Source organism: Grus americana, chromosome Z (assembly GCF_028858705.1).
Source record: "Grus americana isolate bGruAme1 chromosome Z, bGruAme1.mat, whole genome shotgun sequence".
NCBI classification, from domain to species: Eukaryota; Metazoa; Chordata; class Aves; order Gruiformes; family Gruidae; genus Grus; species Grus americana.
Window position 1 is genome coordinate 25797626 of NC_072891.1, and position 22434 is coordinate 25820059.

Below are 22434 nucleotides of genomic sequence, written 5' to 3' on the forward strand. Positions count from 1 at the left end.
CCCTACCGTCCCGCCCCGTCCGGTCCTGTCTCCCTCCCGCAGCGGCGGCCGGCCGGCCGCGGAGATGAGGTGCCCCCGCTGCGGGAGAGGTGGGCCGTGCCGCGCCTGAAGCGCTCGTACCCCTTCCCTCGCCCCGGCATGGAGGAGAAGTACAGCGGGCAGGCGTTGGCCGGCGGCGGCGTGCTGGGGCCCGTGGACGTGCCCAGCGCCCGGTAACGGCGGCGGCGGGGGGTAGAGCGGCCGCTCCGCTGGGTGACGGCGGCCTCGAGTGAGCCCTGCGGAGGGGGATTGCCCGTCGCCGTCCCTCGCTCTGGAGAGCAGCGGGCATCGCCCTTCAGCCTTCCGGGGATGACGGGAGCCGGCGGCCTCCTCCGAATGAGGCGCAGGGCCGCCGGGGAGGGACTGGCGGCGGAGCCTGGGCCCGGGCGGCGGCGGCGTGTGCGTGGTCAGAGATGCAAACTGGTCTCTCTCCTTTTGCAGGCTGACCCGGTACATTGTGCTGCTGTGCTTCACCAAGTTTTTGAAAGCCGTGGGGCTGTTTGAATCTTATGACCTTCTAAAAGCAGTCCACCTCGTGCAGTTTATCTTTATAGTGCAGCTGGGGTGAGTGTGCAGGGGGTGAAGCGTTGTCTGCCGCTATTAGAGCATGCTTTGTCTATTATATTCTTTGTCAGTGTCAAGCTTATATCCTGCATTATGTTATAGATTAATTAAGGAGGAGAAGGCATAGCAGTGGATCCAGAAAATACTCTGTTCGTAGCAGTGTTTTTCCTTCCTATCTCTGATCACTATAATTTCAGAATCATAGAATATTTCAAGACAAAAGGGACCCATAAGGATCATCAAGTCCAACGCCCTGCTTCTCACAGGACTACCTAAAACTAAACCATACGACTAAGAGCGTTGTCCAGTTGCTCCTTGAACTCCGACAGGCTTGGTGCTGTGACCACTTCCCTGGGGAGTCTGTTCCAGTGATCAGCCACCTTCTCAGTGAAGAACCTTTTCTGATGTCCAATCTGAACTTCCCCTGACACAGCTTCATTCCATCTCCTCATGTCCTATTGTTGGTCACCAGAGAGAGGAGATCAGCACCTCTTCCTCTGCTGCCCCCCTTGAGGAATTTGTAGGCTGAGATGAGGTCACCCCTCAGCCTTTTCTCCAAGCTGAGCAAACAAAGTGACCTCAGCCGCTTATCCTAAGTCTTGCCCTCGAGACCTTTCACCAGCTTGGTTGCCCTCCTCTGGACACACTAATAGTTTGATGTCCTTCTTATATTGGGACAATCATCTCCCTTGTCTGGCTGGCTACACTGTGCTTGATGCACCCCAGGACATAGTTGGGCCTTATGGCTGCCAGAGCACACTGTTGACTTATATTGAACTTGCCATCAACACAAACCCCCAGATCTCTCTGTGGGGCTGCTCTTCGGCCTCTCATACCCCAATTTCTACATATTATCCCACCCCAGGTGGAGAATCCGGCACTTGCTCTTGTTAAATTTCATACAGTTGGCGATTGCTCAGCTCTGTAGTCTATCCAGATCTCTCTCTAAGGCCTCTCTAGCCCCAAGAAACTTCAATGATTTAGCTACTTCAAAACTGATCATACTATGACAGCACTGATCATAGGAAACTCGGGCATGTGCAAATTTTCTTAAGAAGGGTGTGGAAGACGAGCTTTCTTCCTTATTATTTGTATTACTGTAGTTCTTGTGAGCTTCAACTGCTGTTTTTCCCTGATTGAAAGCTGAAGTTTAGAAACTAATAGCAGATATACAGAAACAACCTTTGCAGACACATCCTGCTTCATGTTTGCCTGATACGATGTGGAAGAGCGTTTCTGTAATCAACTTGGCAGAGTTGGAACATTTGGAACTTCATGTTTTCCTTTTATTTCAAATTTGTTTATATTTCTGAGCTTCTCGCTTACATGATCCCAAGCACCATAAGTCTTTTTCCCCATCACTTACTCTTGATTCCGGTTGAGGAAGATGCATGCTGTTTCTTAACTTTTCTAATAAAACACTGTATTCGGCATTCCACGTGTGAATAAGCCTTTGGGTGTATGTAACTTGTTAATAAAAAAAGTTAGCATTGTTTCTGCTCAAAACTTCTGAGATCAGTTATTTTCATTTTTGTAAATCACAGGTACACTTCTCATAAGCCATTCTCTCAAGAACTTGCATTTAAAGTTGACCAGAACTGAAGTTCACTTGCCATCACTTTTGTACTGGTATCTGACACGTGTAATGCAGCAGGGAAATTAAAACCAGTGAGTGTGGTCAGTGTGGCCTTTTAGTGAAAAATGTAGAGGAAGCCATTTTGTACACTGAGCCTGATATGAGACACCTAGTTATTCAGAGCTGGTTTGAATAAAAAGCTGACTGCTAATACACTAATAGAGAAAACTTTCTCCTTTTAACAGGTCTGCATTTTTTATGGTTTTGTTTCAAAAACCATTTTCTTCTGGAAAAGTGGTAACCAAGCGTCAGGTGAGTTGACATATGTAATAGTGATTCACATCTTTGTAGATATTCTTGACAACATACTTTTGCCAAAATGAAAGTAGAACAAAGGTTACTCCACTTGGAAGATATGATAGCAACTTCCAGAATTGTATAACTAACTTTGTGTCTAGTGTACTGTAAAAAACAATTGCCATTTTTAGCTTTTGTCAGCTCCTTTTGAGAGTATCGAGAAAACATTGGTCCCTGGCTCCGTATAAGCATATATTTTAAGGACTGGATTTTCAAAAAGAGCTCAGTCTACTTAGCTGACTTCGACAGTTTAGAAAGGCAATTTCTGGACTGCCATGGACTGCCAGAATGTCAAAGTGCTCCAGTCATGTCCCCCACAACAAAAGAGTGTTTTCTGCATGGTGCATTGTGATGAGGGGCTTGTCTAACTGCTCTTCAGACCTGTGTGTGAGTTCCCGAGAAGTTAGAGTAGGGCAAGGCTGGTACCTGCATTTTTGTGAGAAATTTTCTTCACCTGCTCCATGTTCATCTTGATTTTATGTAATGGTGTGTGCAAAAACTTGATCTATGCACAGTGTTATCTGTGTATGTGGTAAGTTGAGAGAGTCTGAAGGATAGCCTTAGAAGTATTCCGCATGTCAACTGCTTTCACGATTAGACACATATGGCAGAATTTTGAAGTGTGAACAGGAATTCATTGTATCTTTGATTTGCGTTCAGAAAAATCTGTGCATGATTTCATTATTGCTAAAAATTTAAAAAGTCTGGATTTTGAAGATGGGATGTTTGTCATAGGTACTTTGTCTTGTTTAATGTATTTCCAAAATGAATTTTCTTCAAAAACTTGCATTTAAAGTTGATAATGTATTCAATAGCTGAATTATAACCTGCTTCCTGTAGAAAGAATTTAACACACGCATAAATATCTGTAGACTTAAGGTCTTAGTCTCTTTATCTACTTCTGTATATGTTTATCAGATATATACAATAGATTACAAAATAAACAGCATCTTTGACAGGTAAATGGACTTGATTTTTTTCTGCCTTTTTTCAGCCTTTTTGTTAGAGATCTCAGATTATACTATAGAATACTGTGGTAGAAAAGAAGTAAGTAATACTGGTTTATAATATGTCTAAACAAACCTTAGTTGCCTGGCAAAGTAGATAGGAAGGTAATCATACTCTCAATTTTCTAGGGCATATGTTTTCCCCTCTATTTCTACAGCTACTGTGCTAAAAGAATGCTAATAATGGAGTGTTTAGTTTGAAACTGGAGAAAATGATAATGAAATACCTTTCTTTTGCAGTGGATCAAAATTTTTAAACATGCTGTTGTGGGATGTATCATTTCACTCTTGTGGTTTTTTGGCCTCACTCTTTGTGGACCACTGAGGTAAATATATATTTACTGTAAATAGTGTTTTCTTTTTTTAAGCTTATTTTTGTAATCTTTCCCTGTCTTGCTCCTTTGTTTTTTTGTTTTCTGTCCATCAGCCTATAATGCCAACCTCTTGCTTTATTTTTTGAAATTTTAAATGAATCTTTATGCTTTTTCCTATGACCTCTGCTGTGCTTGGGAAAAACTACATATAATTTTCTGTAGAACTTGTAATTTTCTTCATTCACTCTTTGACAAGATGCCAGTGAAATTCTTGATAATGCTTAAACTATTGATGTGAGTGATACAACAAGATCACCGACTGTTGTGCTAACTCTGGTTTTCATCACTTCTATAGTCTTATTAACGTAACCCCAATTGTTTATTTAACTGTTTGAAGTCCATGGCTTGACAGCTAGTGATAGCAGCTTGTATTCCTGTGCCAGGTGACTAGAATGAATTTCTGCAGTTGTTGTAGGGCACTGCTTCATCTGGTCATATGTCTGTGCTGTGTTGGAATTAGGTAGCATTAGTGCACATACTCAAAATTGCTTGTGCCGTTTGTTAGCAGTACTGAATAACTATAAAAGAGTAACATTAGACTTCTGAAAAGAAAGGTTAATGTATTAGAAAGCATCTTTCATTAGAGAGAGGAATGTAAAACCTTAAATGATACATTTTATGAAGTTGAAGTTTTGTTCTCTACACAGGAAAAGGCATACCTGAGAATAATAGGATTTCTTTCAGAAATACTGTAGTGCCTTTCTGGATGCTAGCTGTCTTCCCAAACAGAACCAGTATCATGGGCCCTAGCAGCTTGAATTGTTGTGCAGAGAATGGTAGAAGCATTTGGTAATCTTGACAGCATTTATTACTTTGTGTTCTGCTCTGGAAAGCTGTCAATATAGCTAGTGAGTCAGCTTTTGCTATCTGAAGGAAACAGTGTGCAAGTTAGAATTTCGTATCTTCAGCGATTAAGAGTTTCTGAGATTGCATAAACTACTAGACCATCAACACCGCAATAAACAGGATGCAATACAACAGAACAGGACCTCTTTTTTTCTGGGAGCCAGACACTTTGGTTTAGAGGAGGTATTGTAATGGGAATAATAATTCCATCTTGAGAAAGTCAGTATCTTCTTGTATTACTATAAGAAAGTACAGTTTAAAGTAATCTATAAATGGTTGATTTTAATCTGTTCCTTGAGTTAGGAAGTTCTTTGTTTTGTGATATGTCTAGCTGTCTGCAGCTAGATCTATTGTTGGTGAAGGCAAATAGATTTGCATTTACCCTTTTGAGTTGTTTAAACTTGCTGTTGAAATCACAGGATAAATCTTTGACTGCTGTGTCATTGAATTTTAGCTGACGTAATATGTATCAAACTTGTGAGATAAACTCCTTGTAAGCAGACATAATTGTTTATTTCACTTTTTTATAGGACATTGTTGCTGTTTGAGCACAGCGATGTGGTTGTGGTATCACTCCTTAGTGTCTTGTTCACAAACTCAGGTGGAGGACCAGCAAAGGTATTTAAAAATTTATTTTATTTTACCATATGTAAAAAAATACTGAATGCTATAAATTCAACTACTTGTTTACCCAGAACAAACAGTGTTCTGGATCTATGTTAATAGAAACTGCACTTTTTTTTTTTCTCTCCACTTAATTAGTGGTGAAAAGATGTACTACTCAAAAAATGTTATGTAACGAGAGAAACAGTAGGTGAAACCATCAGCGATCCGTAGCAGATATCTGAGAAGTTTTTCTGTGTGTAGACGGAAAGGAACCTTGAGAATTTTTGCACCTCAGCATTCTTTGTAATGGGATTGTGGGTTCAAACTGACAAAAGGACATACATGTGTGTAGTGGTCCTGGCCTTGAAGCACAGAAGTCCAGCAGTACAGTCCAGATCCTTGCCTAGCCTCGTCAGTGTCTGTAGCTTTTCACATACTTGATTTTTTTCTGCCACAAAGTTCTCTTAAGTACTTTAATGTCTGTGTGAGCCTTTATGTGCTGAATACTTGGGCCCAGTCTTTCACTTAATCAGAGATCCATACTTGGAACATCCTTTGTCTGAGTCTCATTGCACAAAATTTTCCAAGGTGTTCTCAAACTGTGCTTAATCAGCCCTAAATGGAATGGGCTTATCCAAAAACATAGCAGTCTTAGCCACTTACCCTCAACCAGTGATAGCTGGAGGAACATAACTTAGGGTGTTGTATACCTGAGGCTAGAGTACTTGCTGTATAAGAAAGTCTGGCTTTGGTGCCACCCTGGGCTGCAAGTTTTGAAATCTCTTGTCTCATAACTGCTGCCGGAGTCTCCTAGTCACTTTTAGGCTGACCTTAGAGTGAATATCAGTCATCTACTCTGACACTCTGTCCCATCCCCTTCAAATTGAGATTCTTAGGGCATCCAGCATGAAGGTCCTCACCTAGAAGACAAATTGTTTTTCTTCAGCCGTCCACGCAAAGGCTAAATGTAGAGCTTCAGAGAGATTCTTTGTCAGTCTGTATCTTGGTGGGCCAAGCTTGGCAGTTACGCTGCATGTCTAAGGCAGCAGCAGCAAGGGAGTGATAACCCTGTCCTCTCAATGTTTCAGCTTTATGAAGTGAATTGTGGCAAAGAGAAGTCAGCTGACTTTCTGAAACAAGAATGTGATGGCTGTATTGGGGTTAAGAAAATGAATCATAATGGTATTTTTTAGCTGTAGTGTTTTGCCAAGATGATGAATACCAAAATTGCAGTGGTTTAAGTCAGGGTGGTGAAAGCTCTGGGAGCTGGGATTTCAATTACCTCTGTCCCTTTGTCATGAAAACACTGCAGAGCTCTGCTTTCTCAGAGCCTTTGCACAGTGCTCTAGCCTTTACCTCCCATAAGACAAAATACTATGATTTGTCCGCTAGGTATTGTTTATAGTTCCTTGATGCTACAAAATATTAAATCATCAGGCTTAAGGAGTTCTGCATTCTGGCAGGCAGAAACACACCATGAAGAAGGAAGCAGTCATCCTTGATGTTCATAAGATACAGGCTTCTGGCTTGTTACAGTGGTGATTTGCCCTGAGTTACCTGGTAAATCTGAAAAATTGAATATATATTCAATTACATTGTCAAGGTCACTTTTTTAAAAAAAGGGGTTTGCCTCATGTTTTTCTTACTGAATTAAAATATGCTTACATTGATCAGGATGAGGGGAAGGGAGGGACTGATTTCCTGGATTTTTTTAACAGTAATCTGTTATAGAATATTATAAAAATATTTGGATTTTTTTTGTTCTATTTTTTTACAGACAAGAGGTGCTGCATTTTTCATCATAGCTGTCATCTGCTTACTACTTTTTGATAATGATGACCTCATGGCTAAAATAGCAGAACACCGTATCCTTTCTTGCTATGTGTAAGAGCAAGTGCCCGTTATTACTGGAGCAGAGAGAATGTGAAGTTGAATTAAATATGCTTGCATTTTTTAATAGGAATCTTACCTTTCAAGAATATTACAGCATGAGATTTTACTTCTACATCTAAATACTCATATTTACAGCCAAATGTTGCGTACTTTGTTGATAAAACACAGCAATAGATTTTAAGTTGTAGTTAAAGGCTCCCTGCCCGTTTGCATATATTAGACTACTTAGGATTGCTACAAGCTTTTTTGATCAGCTCTTTTTTTTTTTTTTTTTTTTTTTTTTTTTTTTTAGAAATTCCAGACATAATGGCTGTAGCCTAAGTGTGTGCAGTAGATGGTTGACAGCCTGTCTGGCAGTCTGGTATACGCAGAAAGATTGTTTTGTGCTTTTGCAAATGTGGTAATCTCAGTTCATCTGCTAAACTGAAAAGCAATGTGAAATAGCCTGCAGTAGCTCCAACAACAGTGGACTATAAACTGCAAATGGAAGCTAACTAACTTGCTTTCAAAGCCACTGAGTTAATTGGAAGCAATTCTGAAGTAAGTTTTCAAGAGGTCTTCTCATCATAGTGTACTGACAAAAAGTGGTACATCTAAGTACAGGCAGTAAAAACAAACAAGGTGAAAATAAATTTTCTCCAAAAAGGATGACAACATGGATTTACAGATGCAGATGGTATATTCAGGAATAGTATTGATTAATCCACTGAGTTTTCAATGAGTAAATTAATTGTTAAAGTGCCCTCTAGTAGTTTTCCCAAAAGCTATTATTATTTTAATCTTTGCTGGATTGTTCTTGTCAATTACTCTTTGTTTTCTAAAGTTTAAATATCTAGAAACTGGAAAGATATAGATGATAATTACACACCTCACTGGTTTAGTGCGTTTAGTGAAAATCAATCTATTTTTTTATGCTGTTGACTATATTTTTTGAAGTCTGGTTGCCAAAATTACCATAAATCCTGTATCACGACTACTGTGCAGTATTTAACAGTGACTACATTCTCATGTTTTAATAAACTATTTTATTTTATTTTATTTTTTCAAATATTTTAACTATTTATTTTCTGTGGAAATATTTTCATCTTTCCTAAATGTTAAGGATGTGAACTTCGCTTACTTCTGCTTCCTGTGGTCTTCTGCTACATCTACCTGTTCTTTGTTGGTTTGGTTTTTTTAAACTATCAAATGAAACTCTTCCTTAATTTTTTTTTTTGACTTAGCTGAGGGGCATCATGACAGTGCTCTTACCCATGTTCTGTATACAATCATTGCTTTCCTGGGTGTTGCAGATCACAAGGTAAAGAACTTGTGTTTTAGTTGGTTAATATTTAAGTTTTTTAGGTAAGAATTTCACCAGCTCAGAGCTAATTCAAGCCTAAATCAAAACCAAAAAGTTCAACATCCCCACCTGTCCTGGTTTCAGCTTTCATAGAGAGTTAATTTCAACCTGTGTAGCTGACAAGGACTTTGCTGTAATGCATAACCTAAAAAATCTCATTAAAATTATCATAAAGTACTCCATGCCATCAGTGTTCTGGGTGTTCATAATGCTTTGCCTGTGGTATGTTTCTCGGTCACTTTTGGGTCTGTGTTTTGTTGCTGCTTCTTTATCTTTCCACAGTCTTTCTTTTATATTAGACACTCGTATTCGAAGACACAGATTCTGATGCTTCTCAGTAGTATAGTCCCATTATAATTGATGGCAGGAAAAACTGAGTATCAAATTCATACTGTATGGGATTTACCTGGCTGATTGAGTTGTTCTGTTAGCTTAGTCTTGTTGCTAAAGCGGCTGCACTGAGGACTAAAACAGGAAAAAAAATAAATAAATGGAGCATCTGAGAAAGTATTAATATAAAAATAAATCAAATGTTAGAGAGGCTGGTTAACTGTGTACAAAGCAGTTGTGATCTAAGGAAGATGAGGTGCTGTGTGCCCATCTTGTGATTCACTTATAGAACAATGTTGAAAGAAAATATTGTGAAGAATATGGTATGGTGTGATTAAAGGTAAGTGAATGAAAAGGTTATGAAAGGATTAGAGGCCAAGGTGAAATCACTTTTGGAGTTTACGTATACTTTCAACACTTTTTTAATAATGGAAGATGGGAAACCCAGTTTTGTGTGATTTCTCTTTTTCCTCGGATGCTGTTCACTATCAGTTCACTACCATACGCTGTTGTATGCCAGTTAACACTATTGTGAGTTTTAAACTTCAAGTCATATTAGGCTGTTGTGAATAGTGCTGAGGTATAACCATATATGCTATATTACTGTTTTTAACTGGAATAACAATTAGAGGAAATATCCTGTCTTTGTCTTGATAAATTAAGGAAAGCATATTAATCTTTTTTAATGAAGTGTCACTTTGTTTGGAGGGAGGTATTTGGCTCTCAAAAAATGCTAATGGGATCCCTCTGTGTTTCCAGGGAGGAGTACTGCTTCTGGTACTCGCATTGTGCTGTAAGGTTGGTTTTCATATGGCTTCCCGAAAACTATCTGTAGATGTAGGTGGAGCCAAGCGTCTTCAAGCTTTGTCTCATCTTGTTTCCGTCCTTCTCTTGTGCCCATGGGTCATTGTTCTCTCTCTGACAACAGAGGTAAGATAGCAATTATAAAAATAAAGCATTTTTTGTGATGCTTCTGCTTGTGAAGTGCAATTTAAATCTTTCCTTTAAAATATCTTTTAGATTACCATCTTTATTTTTATAGTGAGCTCTGTTTGAAATTTTTCCTCTAGATTTTGATGTGTATCTGCATGATACCTTAATTTCCTTTGTTGTGTGATAACTTTATTTCATCTTTGTAGCTCAGATATTATATCCTGGATTCATATATTAACATTGTATAAGTATTAATGACTGTTTAAATACAGAGCTCTTTTATTCCTGAGGTGTAGATTATTGTGATTTAAAGACATGTTCGTTATGCCTGCATGCTTAGGGAGAGTAGACCATTGATTGCAAACATGGCGTTGCACTCTCAGCAAGTTTGCTGACAAAACCAAGCTGTGTGGTGCGGTCGACGTGCTGGAGGGAAGGGATGCCATCCAGAGGGACCTTGACAGGCAAGGTGCAAACCACATGAAGTTCAACAAGGCCAAGTGCAAGGTCGTGCACATGGGTCGGGGCAATCCCAAGCACAACTACAGGCTGGGCGGAGAATGGATTCAGAGCAGCCCTGCAGAGAAGGACTTGGGGGTATTGATTGATGAGAAGCTCAACATGAGCTGGCAATATGCACTTGCAGCCCAGAAAGCCAACTGTGTCCTGGGCTGCATCAAAAGCAGTGTGACCAGCAGGTCAAGGGAGGTGATTCTGCCCCTCTACTCTGCTTTCAGGAGATCCCACCTGGAGTACTGCGTCCAGCTCTGGGATCCCCAGCATAAGAAAGACATGGAGCTGTTGGAGAGAGTCCAGAGGAGGCCACAAAGATGATGAGAGGGCTGGAGCACCTCTCCTCTGAGGACAGGCTGAGAGAGTTGAGGTTGTTCAGCCCAGAGAAGAGATGGCTCTGGAGAGCTGTATTGCAGCCTTCCAGTACCTAGAGGGGGTATACAGGGGACTTTTGCAAGGGCGGGGAGTGGATTTAGATTAGATATCAAGAAGAAATTCTTCCCTGTGAGGGTGGTGAGGCACTGGAACAGGTTGCCCAGAGAGGCTGTGGATGCCCCCTCCCTGGAAGTGTTCAAGGCCAGGTTGGATGAGGCTTTGGGCAACGTGGTCTAGTGGAGGGTGTCCCTGCCTATGGCAGGGGGGGTTGGAACTGGATGATCTTTAACATCCCTTCCAACCCAAACCACTCTTAGGATTTTATGATACAGCATTGCTTTTAAACACATGAAAATATTTAAGGTACTGTAGTGCACATTACCTATATGTGTCTTTCTATAGCTCAATGTTGGTTTTATATGATAAATTAAATGTATAAAAGTATTTATGTTTTGATAGACTACTGAAAACATTTGTAATGTAAGTGAACTTGATTTAATGTTGTATATACCGTCACATCTAATGGTGAACAGTCCTGTTTGACATGTATTTTTTTGTTGCAGAGTAAAGTAGAGTCTTGGTCTTCTCTCATCATGCCATTCATAACGGTCATCTTTTTTGTTGTGATCCTGGATTTCTACGTGGAGTCCATATGCTCTGTCAAAATGGAAGCTTCCACATGTGCTCGATATGGATCCTTTCTTATTTTCATTAGTGCACTGCTTTTTGGCAACTTTTGGACACATCCAATAACAGACCAGCTTCGAGCTATGAACAAACCACCACACCATGAAAGCACAGAGCACGTTCTTTCTGGAGGGGTGGTAGTGAGTTCTGTCTTCTTCATTTTATGTATGTATTCTTAATTATCTTCTAATAAATCTATTGTCCATGTGACTGGGAAGCCAATCAGAAAATTAGTGTGTGCAGAATTCTTTGGATGAGCTTTTATGGATTCTTTTGAATGAAAAGGGCCTGTAACTTTGTGTTCTTTTACAGTCTGTCTACCAAAAAAAAAGTAATAGATCTGCTGTGGAAGTGGTGATCTAATCTTACATAGCAGTGAAATCTAATGATAAATTTCAAGATGAGGTTGACAGTCATTTTGGTATCTGCAAATTTTATGTAAGCTTTGATTGCTGATAAAACATATTATAAAATAGCTGTGAAACTTAGAAACAGGAACAAAAACTTCAATACTTTCCTTGCAGCTGCCAATATCCTGTCCTCCCCCTCCAGGAAAGGGCAGAAGGGTACCCTTATCGGCTATTCCCCTGAAGGCACTCCTCTCTATAACTTCATGGGTGACGCATTACAGCAGAGCTCTCAGTCGTTACCCCGGTTTATTAAGGAGTCACTGAAACAAATACTTGAGGAGTATGATTCTAGGCAGATCTTCTATTTCTTGTGCCTGAATCTGGTAAGTGCATGGTTTTATTTTTTTTTCTCAAACCAAATCACAGTAGTATGTACATAGTCCAGTAAGAAGACTTATTCTAAGTTTCCCATGATTGATGGTTTTTAAAGTGACCCTTGATAAAGTAGTTTCCTTAGATGGAACGTTAAAATTTAAGATTCTTATGCTAATTTTACAGTAAGTGGCAGGTCATTTTGTTTTGTGGTCACAGTGTGGCACTGTTGCTGCGTGTAACTAGTATACCCGTAAGTAAATACTTGTATGATGGTACATTTAAGATTAAGGTATCTATATGTTACCAGTGGATAAGCTGAAACTAATAAGGCCTTCAGAGAGGGAGACAACAAAATACTAAGTGTAGGATTGAGTAGTGTCATTTTCGAGTACACTGGTTTTATTTCTAGCTAGAATTTACGAAATATGTATAAACAGCATTGCTTTTACATTAATAATAGATCAGATCAGAGTTGTTACATTGTTTAATGACAAAATACTTATAAGTTTTTTGCACAATGTTAGTTTAAAATTCTAAAAAACTTTCAAACTTAGGTTCAAAAATGTTTCTTCATAGACTTGGAATACATAACTTATTTTTGTTTCATTCGAGGAGACAGAAAATGGTCTAGAAATACTTTGAACAATGCGTTTGCAAACTGTTAAGTGTCCTATGAAAAGAGTTTCCTGCTAGCTACCAAGACGTTAAATTGCAAGTTAATGTTCAAGGAAAAATTCAAACTCTCTTTTATTTTAGGCTTTCACTTTTGTGGAGCTTTTTTATGGAGTATGGACAAATAGTCTTGGTCTTATTTCTGATGGATTTCACATGCTTTTTGATTGTTCTGCATTAGTGATGGGGCTTTTTGCAGCTCTGATGACAAGATGGAAAGCAACTCGCATATTTTCCTATGGGTATGTATATTAGGTTCTTTAAGGACTATCTGAAAATTATTCTACTTGCTCATTTTCAAAATGCCCTGCTATAAAGATATGTTCGGGATGTTTTAATGGTGCATGCTTCTATGGGTTTTCTGCTATGTCTCTTCTGTTCCATTTGTGTTCATGCTATTCCCCTTGTATCCCTGTGAAAAAAGTGTCTGAAATATAATTTTCATTTATCTCTACAAATAAAACTTAATCACTGTGAATACTATTTAGAAATTGCCTCACTCTATATATGTGTGTATGTCAAACAAAAATACATGTTGAAAGTCAGTGTTTATATGAGGATTTCAGTTCTGCTGACATCATCAAAATTTGTATTGTTAAATTGCATTGCAGTTTAGCAGTTTGAAGCCCTAAATGTGCAGTATATATAAAAAAATACTTACATTTTTATAGTTTTATACTATTGATGTTTGAGCAGTTGCAAACTAGCTACCTCTTGGTGAGAGATAAATAACCCAGAAATTAAGGCATGATTTTATGGCATTGAGGAAAAAAAGCAAAGCAATCTTAATGCTGTATTAAATGTATTATAACCTTATTTATTATAACTTTGAAATTTGTTCAGAGTACCCATTCTTCACTGTCAAAAGTATGTATGTTTGCTTTCAGGTATGGACGTGTAGAAATTCTCTCTGGATTTATTAATGGCCTCTTTCTGATGGTAATTGCTTTCTTTGTCTTCATGGAATCAGTGGCCAGACTAGTGGATCCTCCAGACATAGATACAAATATGCTAACTGTAAGTTTTGTCATTCTGTTTGAATGTTATTTGGCAGTTAATGGTTCATTTATGCTGCTCTTAATTAAAAAAAAAAAGTTGCATACTCAAAAGACCTAATCTGTGCCTTGACTTTTTAACATATTCTAATTTTAAAATCCAAACTACATCTAATTTTAATATAGAAAAATATATCAGGGTGAATATAATTTAATTGTAACAGTTAAATTGAATTTTTTTTCTAAGATGTTACAGCTCTAATCTCTTTAGATGATGGTCTTTCTCCAATAAAAGATACTAAGGAAATAATCTGTACAAGACTAAATTTGATTCTGCTATTATGTATACCAATGTCAATTATTACAGAAAAGATTTTGCATTAGTCTCTGAGAGACCTAAAAAATCTGCCAGAATTCATTTCAAATGTAATAATTTTCTTCAAACTATTTATTTTTTATTATAGAATTCTGCAAATCCAAGCCTTCATTTATCACTTCTCCAGCTGCACTTGTTTTCTCTCCCCCATACACACAAGAATTTGTGCTCTTCTGCTATCTTCAACAACAAAGAGAAAGATTTTTATGTAGGCACAATTAGAAATGTGCATTGCTGGAATCAAGACCCGATTTTTTTTTTTCTTTTTAATCTTCAATATTTGCTTCATTTTCACTACAGATTTTGTTTCTTGAGCATGGGAGGGGTTACCCCCTCTACATGAGCACAGTTTGCATAGCCAAGGAAAGGTCTGATAACCCCCAAGTAGGATTTGCTTAACTCTTTTATTAGTTGGAATTGCTCTTACACTTTGCTAGTTTTTCAAGAGAGGAGTAGAAAAATAGGCAGACAGATAAAAAGCGCAACTTAACCAATGAAGGAGTGGTTGCTGTCTTCAGTTAGGTACAATTTTAGATGAGTGTGTGTGTCCTAGATGCAATATACAATTTTGGGGGTTTTTTGCCAATGAAAGCGAAGCTTGTATTCAAACAACTTCATCTCTTTTTGAAAGAAATCAAAATCAATCACCCCTTCTTAAAACTAAATTTGCTATCTTGTCCTGAATTGTGGATACTGGGCTTTGCATTTTGTTGGTGGTTATTGGGTGGGTTTTTTGGGAAGGCTGGGGAGAACTGGATTTTTTTTGAGGGGAAGAAAATTCCTTTGAAACCAGCTTGTATACCGTAAGGAATATGATGGAGAATCCACATTAGAATAATCCTCCTGTTGATGTTAATGTTTCCACAGTTTTCCTTAATTAGGTGCACAGTGTTTCTGATTGCCATGTTCTAGAAAATAAACATGAACACCTGGGAAGATGTAGTGATGTTAAAGACTTTTCTCCCTCTCACAGCCAGTCTCTGTTGGAGGGCTGATCGTAAACCTCGTCGGTATCTGTGCCTTTAGCCACGCGCACTCCCACGGGGCTTCTCGGGGAGGTTGTCATGCACACGATCACAGCCATTCTCACCACGGGCACAGCCACGGCCATGGGCATGGCCATTCCCACAGTGACCATGGGCACAGCCATGGACATTCCCACGGGTCTTCCGGAGGCATGAATACCAACATGAGAGGCAAGTACAGACTGTTGAATCATAAATGATGTCTCTGATTTCTATCCAACTTTGAAGATTTTCACTATCAGACCCCATTCTCCACATCATTCTTAAAATCTCCAGAAGTGATGTGACAGCAATTTAATGTAGTGTATGTGAATTTCTCAAACTGTTTCTTCATTAATGAGTTTAACGTGGTGAAACATAACTTGAAATGTTTGTTTGCTTGGCTTTCTTAGATGTAGGTAATATCTAAGGACCAATAAAAAGCATTAATCTACAGTCTTTGTTAACATTAATGAACAGTCATTGTAAACCTTATGGAAGGAGCTTTAAGTCCATGTTCTATAAAGATATTGCCATGCTTCAAGGTATCATGTGACAGCTAGGTGTAAAAAAACTGGGGAGGGGATAAGAAGGAGAAGAACAAATGCAAACCAGCAATCTAGAATATGCTTCTGCTTGTGATGCAGAAAATAAGGTGGTAAAGATGAACCTTCTTTTTCCAATCTAAAATCAGAAGCTAACCGAGAAGGGTAATCCATACAAAATTTCAGCATAGCTGCTACTTAGAGTTTTTTCTCTAGTTGTTAGAATGTAGTTGTTTACCAGCTGCCTGGCTTATAAAAAAATCTATAAAGGAATGAGGTTTTTTGTGTAAGCTTGTCAGAGCATAAGCTTTTTAGCTAATAGTCTCATATTTCATTGGTTATTTTACATTCTAATTCAGTTGGCTATTCTGTTGTCTGGCATTTTTGTGAAGTCTGCCCGTACTCTTAACTATTGCAATATTCTTTCAATCCTGACACTTAACTAGCACTAATCTTATAAATGATTAGACATTATTTTTCTGTGTCCTTTGAGTGTATGCTGAGAATGCTACCCACCATTAAAGCAGTACAAAGGATTATTCATAGCAGATAGACAATCTTTTTATAAAATTGGAGCAGAGTTGGCATACAAAAACCAAATGATACATTAAAATCTGTCCACAATAGCAGGCCAAGGCATTTACACTGATCTTTTTATCCTCTGTTAAGAACCAATGAGTACAGAGTTAAATGATTATGCTGTATAGTACAAATCCCATGAACAATTTAAAGACTATTCACATTAGGTTTAATCTGCAAATGCCTGCCTAGATCATTGCGCTGTAGAGTAAAAATGTTTGTGGTTTGTTGGGTGGGTTTTTTACATTGATTTGTAATTAAACATCAGAAAACTAAATGTTCTGCTTAGTTTTGCACCCAGTTAGGCAGATGGTTGCCTCTGTCTAGGGGGTTTTATTATATTTAATAAACCCTACTGTTTCTGCTGTTGAACATACATGTACATTTTAAACAGGACTGTTCAACCTAATCACTCAGTTTATTTTGTTTTCAGGTGTGTTTCTGCATGTGTTAGCAGACACTCTTGGCAGTGTTGGTGTTATCGTATCCACGATATTTATTCAGCAATTTGGATGGCTCATAGCTGATCCACTCTGCTCTCTTTTTATTGCTACGTTGATTTTTCTTAGTGTTATCCCACTGTTGAAAGATGCCTGTCAAGTGCTTTTGCTGAGGATACCTCCAGATCAGGAGAAGGATCTGCATGCTGCTTTAGAAAAGGTCAGAACTACAATTCTAAATGTTTTTGAATACAAGCATACAAAACTAGAACTGTTTTTTAATAATTATTAAATTTTAGTAGTTCAGTCTGACTGCTTCCATTGTCTCAGACAGCTTCCTGTCTCAAGTTGTTTTAAATCTATTTTGCAGAGGTATGACAGGATTAGGAGTTCTACTGATCAAGTTGTTTTGCCACTAAAAAAAACTTGTTGTGTTTTTTTACTTTTATGGGTAGCTCATGGTTTCAGACAAGTATGGTTAACACTGTGGGAAAGGTACTTAGTAGCAAGAAAGTAACGTAGCAATTCCCAAAAGCTTGAGGCCTTTTTAAACGTGATGCGTACAGATCAGGCTACAGGATTATATCTTGAGCCTGTAATTGCAGGTTTTCTTACTTGCCCATATCATGAAGGGCATGCTAGTTCACAGGTGGGATGGCAAGAGTAAAGCTGTTTTTTCTAAATACTTTTTCATTCTAGTCCATTCTCTTCCTGTCTGCTGCAGTACGGTATCTACTTTGAGGCTGTGCTTAGTCTTCACTGTTGGCTCATTTGAAGTTCCTGCCCAGAATCATAGCGCAGACCTCAGTGTGGAGAACTCCTCTCTGTTAAAGAACTAGTTACATGGTATTTGAGGATGCCATCAACTCGAGGCGGCAAGGAAGACTATCCTGATGGTGTCCTGTCAATTAGTAGAGTGGGAGATATGTTCTTTTCTGCCTGAGAAAGAACAAATGCAGATTGACTGGGAGAGACTTATGTAATGAAAGGAAAGTGAGGTGCAGAGTGGGGTTTCACTTTTTGATGAGGGAAAACAGAAAGCAATTCTGGGAGATTGAGGAAGAAGAAAGTACTGTTTGAAAACAATGAAAGAGAAATTCGTTAAAAGATAACAGGAAAAGCATTTTTAAAAGTATGCCACAGTAAAACAATATGCTTGCTGTAGGTTGACCCCAGCCAGCTGCCAGGCATCCACACAGCCACTTGCTCACTCCCTCCTTTACCACCACTACTGCTGGTGGGACAGGGGAGAGAACAGGAAGAGCAAAAGCAAGAAAAATCTGGGAGCAATACAAAAGCAGTTTAACAGGTGAAGGAGAGAGAGGAGAAAAAAACAAGCAGTGTGCCACCTTCCACAAGCAGACCGATGCCCAGAGTCTTCAAGCAACAGCAGCCTTGGAAGCCAAAAAAACCCCTTCTTCTACTCCAGTTTTTATTGCTGAGCAATGCAATATCCCTCTGGCCAACTTGGGTCCCCTGTCCCAGCTGTGTCCCCTCCCCACTTGTTGCCCACCCCCAGCCTACCCACTGGGGTGAGGGCAGAATGGGAAAAAGAGAAAGCCTTGAACAGTGCCCAGGCACTGTTCAGCAGCAGCCAAAACATTGGTGTGTTATCAAAACTGTTCTAGCCACAAATTCAAATCACAGCACCTTACCGGCTGTTGTGAAAAAAGTTCAGTCCATTCCAGCCAGACCCAGTACAAAGATCAGTTTAAAAATAATGATAAATTATGTGAAGCTATTATGTCTCTGAATTAAGTCCAGATACGATAACTAAATAGCTGCTTATCCTGGATAGCGAGGTAACAGATGCTCTAGAAATGGTTAAATGCCAGCTTTCTGGTTGGTCTATTGTCACTGCGATCTGTACACTGAAGCAGTTTTTTCTCATCCTATTTAACATTGTACTCTGGGTTTTTCATGTAGTTTGACTTTCAGCTTCTAGTCTTTGACAGTAGTAGGAAGGTGACCTTTCAATACTACATATTTCTGAATACAGCTTAGCTGGAAAGCTGCTTTGCTGTGCAGCTTTGTTTCCCTGTGAAATATTTGCCACCAATATCCATGTACATACACAAGTTTAAAATGTGTTCTTAAATTAATTGTTGCTAATGTAATTTATTTACAGATTCAGAAAATAGAGGGAGTCATATCCTACAGAGATCCTCATTTTTGGTGTCACTCTGCAAGTGTTGTGGCAGGTACAATACATGTGCAAGTGGTATCGGATGTGATGGAACAGAGAATTGTACAGCAGGTAAGGTGCAAGCTTTTTAGACCCTGATGTCTTAATTTCTTACTCTGTAGCCCTTTTTCAATCATAGACTGAAGTTTGAAGCTGCTGTTCGTGATTACTTTTGTAGCTAATGTCTCAGTGCTCTAAGTTCTCTAATGTTGTACTTCCCCCTGCCTGCTAGCTTGGAATTAGTTGCATAGAGAGTTGTTTGCTAAAACATCTGCCAAAACAAAAAAGCGTGGGATTGTTTTTCCTCACTGTTGAAAGTGGCACTAATCTGCTCTGTGAAAAGTTGGACGAGGTGTATTTCATGCTGCAAAACAGGCAGTAAGCAGTGGGGATATCTGGATGCTAATCATGGGTTTATAACTGACTTAGGAATGTCTGTCTGCCTTGGATTTTTGTTTTCCTTTAAAAGGTACTTGTTTCCTTATGCAAGACATTGAGAATTGCCTGTTATGCAGAAGTTGCAAAGCCATACCCACTGAAGCTAGTCTTCACTTTCCACAAAATTGAATTCTTTATGATGATTTTTTTTTTTACTCTACAGTATTTTAGAGCCAGAATACTGCAAGTTAACGTGAGATGCATATGGAGTGTAATACTAATGTTAACCAGACTGTTCTGTTCAGGTTACAGCGATACTGAAAGATGCTGGTGTAAACAACCTAACTGTCCAAGTGGAGAAGGAAGCTTATTTCCAACACATGTCTGGACTCAGTACAGGATTTCAGGATGTCCTCGCAATGACTCAGCAAATAGAATCCATGAAATACTACAAAGATGGTACTTATATCATGTGATACAAAGTTGTGTTAGCCAAAGGAAGCGTAAATGGTGAAGCTGTAGGTAGGATTCCATATGCGTATTACTTTTTGTAAGGAGATCTTGCACATACATGTACAGAAACAAATGTACTATATATTTTAATTTTTTTAAGCATACTATCTTTATTAAAATTGCATCAAGATGCTTTCATTAAGGAAATAAGATGGACTTAATATTTGCTGTATATGTGAAAATAATGGAAACCTTAAATGCTGTACTTGGTGTTTATTAAACAGAAGTCTTGCAACTTGTGGATGAGCATGGATGTATTCCATACTTTCTTTTAAGTATGGAACATCATGATTATAAATTCATGTTAGCAGTGGGAAATGGAAATACTTTATATTGAAATGCAAACATACTCAACTAAAAATATTTTTCTTTCTTTCAAACATAGCTTGAAGACTCTTTGAATGAAAAAAATTGCACATTTATGGGCAGTAAAAACATGAAGTCATGGGGGTTTTTTATACTAACAGGAATATACAGTTTTTATATTATGTCTCAGCATGCAAATCTGATTTCTAAACTTAATGCATCAGAGCAAACAGATGTTACCATTTTAAATTTATATTGTTATTTTTTTAAGGAGAGAAATCCACAGGTTAACAGTGAGAAATTGGGAGGGGAAAAAATTGCAGACACTTTTCTGTTTCCTGGGAAGACTTGGAATCAAAAAAACACTCTGTGAAATATTTTTTTGTACTTTTTGTATGAATAACTGCAAATGCAATAGTTTGAAGCTTAAAGTGATTCATCAGTGAGCATCCTAGCGCTTCCCTAAACTTCACCTCTTCAAGATCTGTTATTCTGTCATTTACTTGATTTTTTTTTTTTTCATAATACCATAACACATTTGCAGGTATACTGTAGCCAACTATACCTTTGTGTATTACCCAAGGAAGCAGTGCTGGTTTAGAATTATAAATTGTGCTGGTAGTCTGGGACTTGGCAAGCTGCTGAAACGAACTGTAAATCAAGACTTCTTGACTGGAAAGAGAAAACGTGTGTTTAAGAAAGAATTATGCATGTTGGGGTCTTACTACAGCAAAGAAAACAAATCTCTGTCTTTAGTGAAAACCTGTCAACAGAGTAATAATGTATGTCTTCAGAGGTAGTTATCCTTACATGTGTTTATAGTCTTCTGTGCACCCTTTTCTCCCTGTCTGAAGGCCTTAAATATTTTCCTTGGAATTCGGCAAGTCAGTTCAATGGTTAGCAAGAATGAGTACATCTTTCATCGTTCCGTGTATCACAGCAGTCTTACTTTGTTATGATGTTTTCTTGTTCTGGTATTTAGGCTCAGGACCTGAACATTATTATAAACACTGGGCTTGATGTGAGTGGAATTTGAGGGTAGAGTGATGTAGAAACTACATGATAAGATAAGATTCACCAGCAATGCAGTTTGAAATGCCCTTGAGCAATTCTGCTTCTCTTGTGATCGGACTGTTTATATAAACTGTCTAGTTTATTTTGTAACTGTTAAAAAAGTTTGCATTCCATTCTCTTCCTCCGGTACTGTGTTAAAACACTAAATGCAGTACAAGACTGACTTGAAAAACTGGTCAGAAAGTTTCTAGAAGTTGTATTGCTTTTACAGAGAGTGATGAAGATTGACTGCACTAATCACAGTCCCTCATTTCTCAGGATAGTGCTGCAGAACCAGACGAGTTCTCAAAACTCGATCCTATTTTCTTCCAATTTATGCCTTTGGCAGTGGTTTTCTTACCTTGCCTCCTCCAGAAGGCTCAGGTCAGTTGAATAACAGTGCTACAATTACACTCGGCCTATAAGCAGGTTGATCTTTTGTTTCTGAAAACCATTTTCAAAAGCTTCAGTTAATATTGACACGTGCCACTCATGTTTGAGGTGATTTTACTGGACAGCATGTCACCAAACTGAGCAATAGCCCCATCGTGATAGGCAGATGAAAGGGGGGCGCTTCTTTCTTTTTAAATCACGTTAGCTTAACATAATTGAAAAGCCTTCCTGCATGCCACAGCTTTCTCTGAGCAAATGCCGATTCCTGCTTCAGCTGCTAGCAACAGGACCTGAAACCAATCAAGGCGGCTGGGACCAGGTTAGATGATCATGGCAGTGAAGATGAGCTCATAGCTGGATACTTCACAGCCAAGTGCAAACCTACACCTTAACAGGCATTTGGCAGCTTTTTGCGTGTGACCCAAGGCACACGCATGGTGTTTTTCCTGGCTACCCTGACAGGGAGACAATGGCAATAAATAAATGTGTATCTTAAATGCGCTTAACTAGAGCCCGTATCTGGCAATAATCCTCCAAAGACGGGTTCGGCCTTCCCCCACACGAGATCTGTTAGAACTGTGCTGTAAGGGCAGGTTTTCAAGTCGCAGGTACAGGCCAACTGAGTTGTATTTTGATGAATACTGTGGTGGGGGAGTTTTAAGTCATTTGATTTGTACGCAGGCATCTGCAACAAAACTCTTTCAAAGATTTAAAGCAAACTGCAGCTATGTATTGTATATCCAGCAGCAAGCAATATATGTGTATATATAATAATGAAAAAATAAATGCATTTTTCAATAACATTTTAATTTTACATAGTGTGTCTTG

The 22434-nt window shown here is 38.7% G+C and overlaps 1 protein-coding gene across 1 annotated transcript; it reads left to right on the top strand.

The window, feature by feature from the left end:
• Nucleotide 1: 1 nt before the first annotated feature.
• On the top strand, nt 2-22409 carry SLC30A5 (solute carrier family 30 member 5). The gene is made up of 16 exons (XM_054809253.1): nt 2-212; nt 481-603; nt 2425-2491; nt 3784-3869; nt 5294-5381; nt 7147-7234; nt 8486-8562; nt 9694-9864; nt 11319-11607; nt 11967-12175; nt 12924-13081; nt 13727-13856; nt 15184-15406; nt 16772-16998; nt 18907-19035; nt 19647-22409. The coding sequence occupies exons 1-16, from the start codon at nt 139-141 to the stop codon at nt 19815-19817; spliced, it is 2310 nt and encodes a 769-aa protein (XP_054665228.1). The 5' UTR covers nt 2-138; the 3' UTR covers nt 19818-22409.
• The last annotated feature ends 25 nt before the right edge of the window (nt 22410-22434 follow it).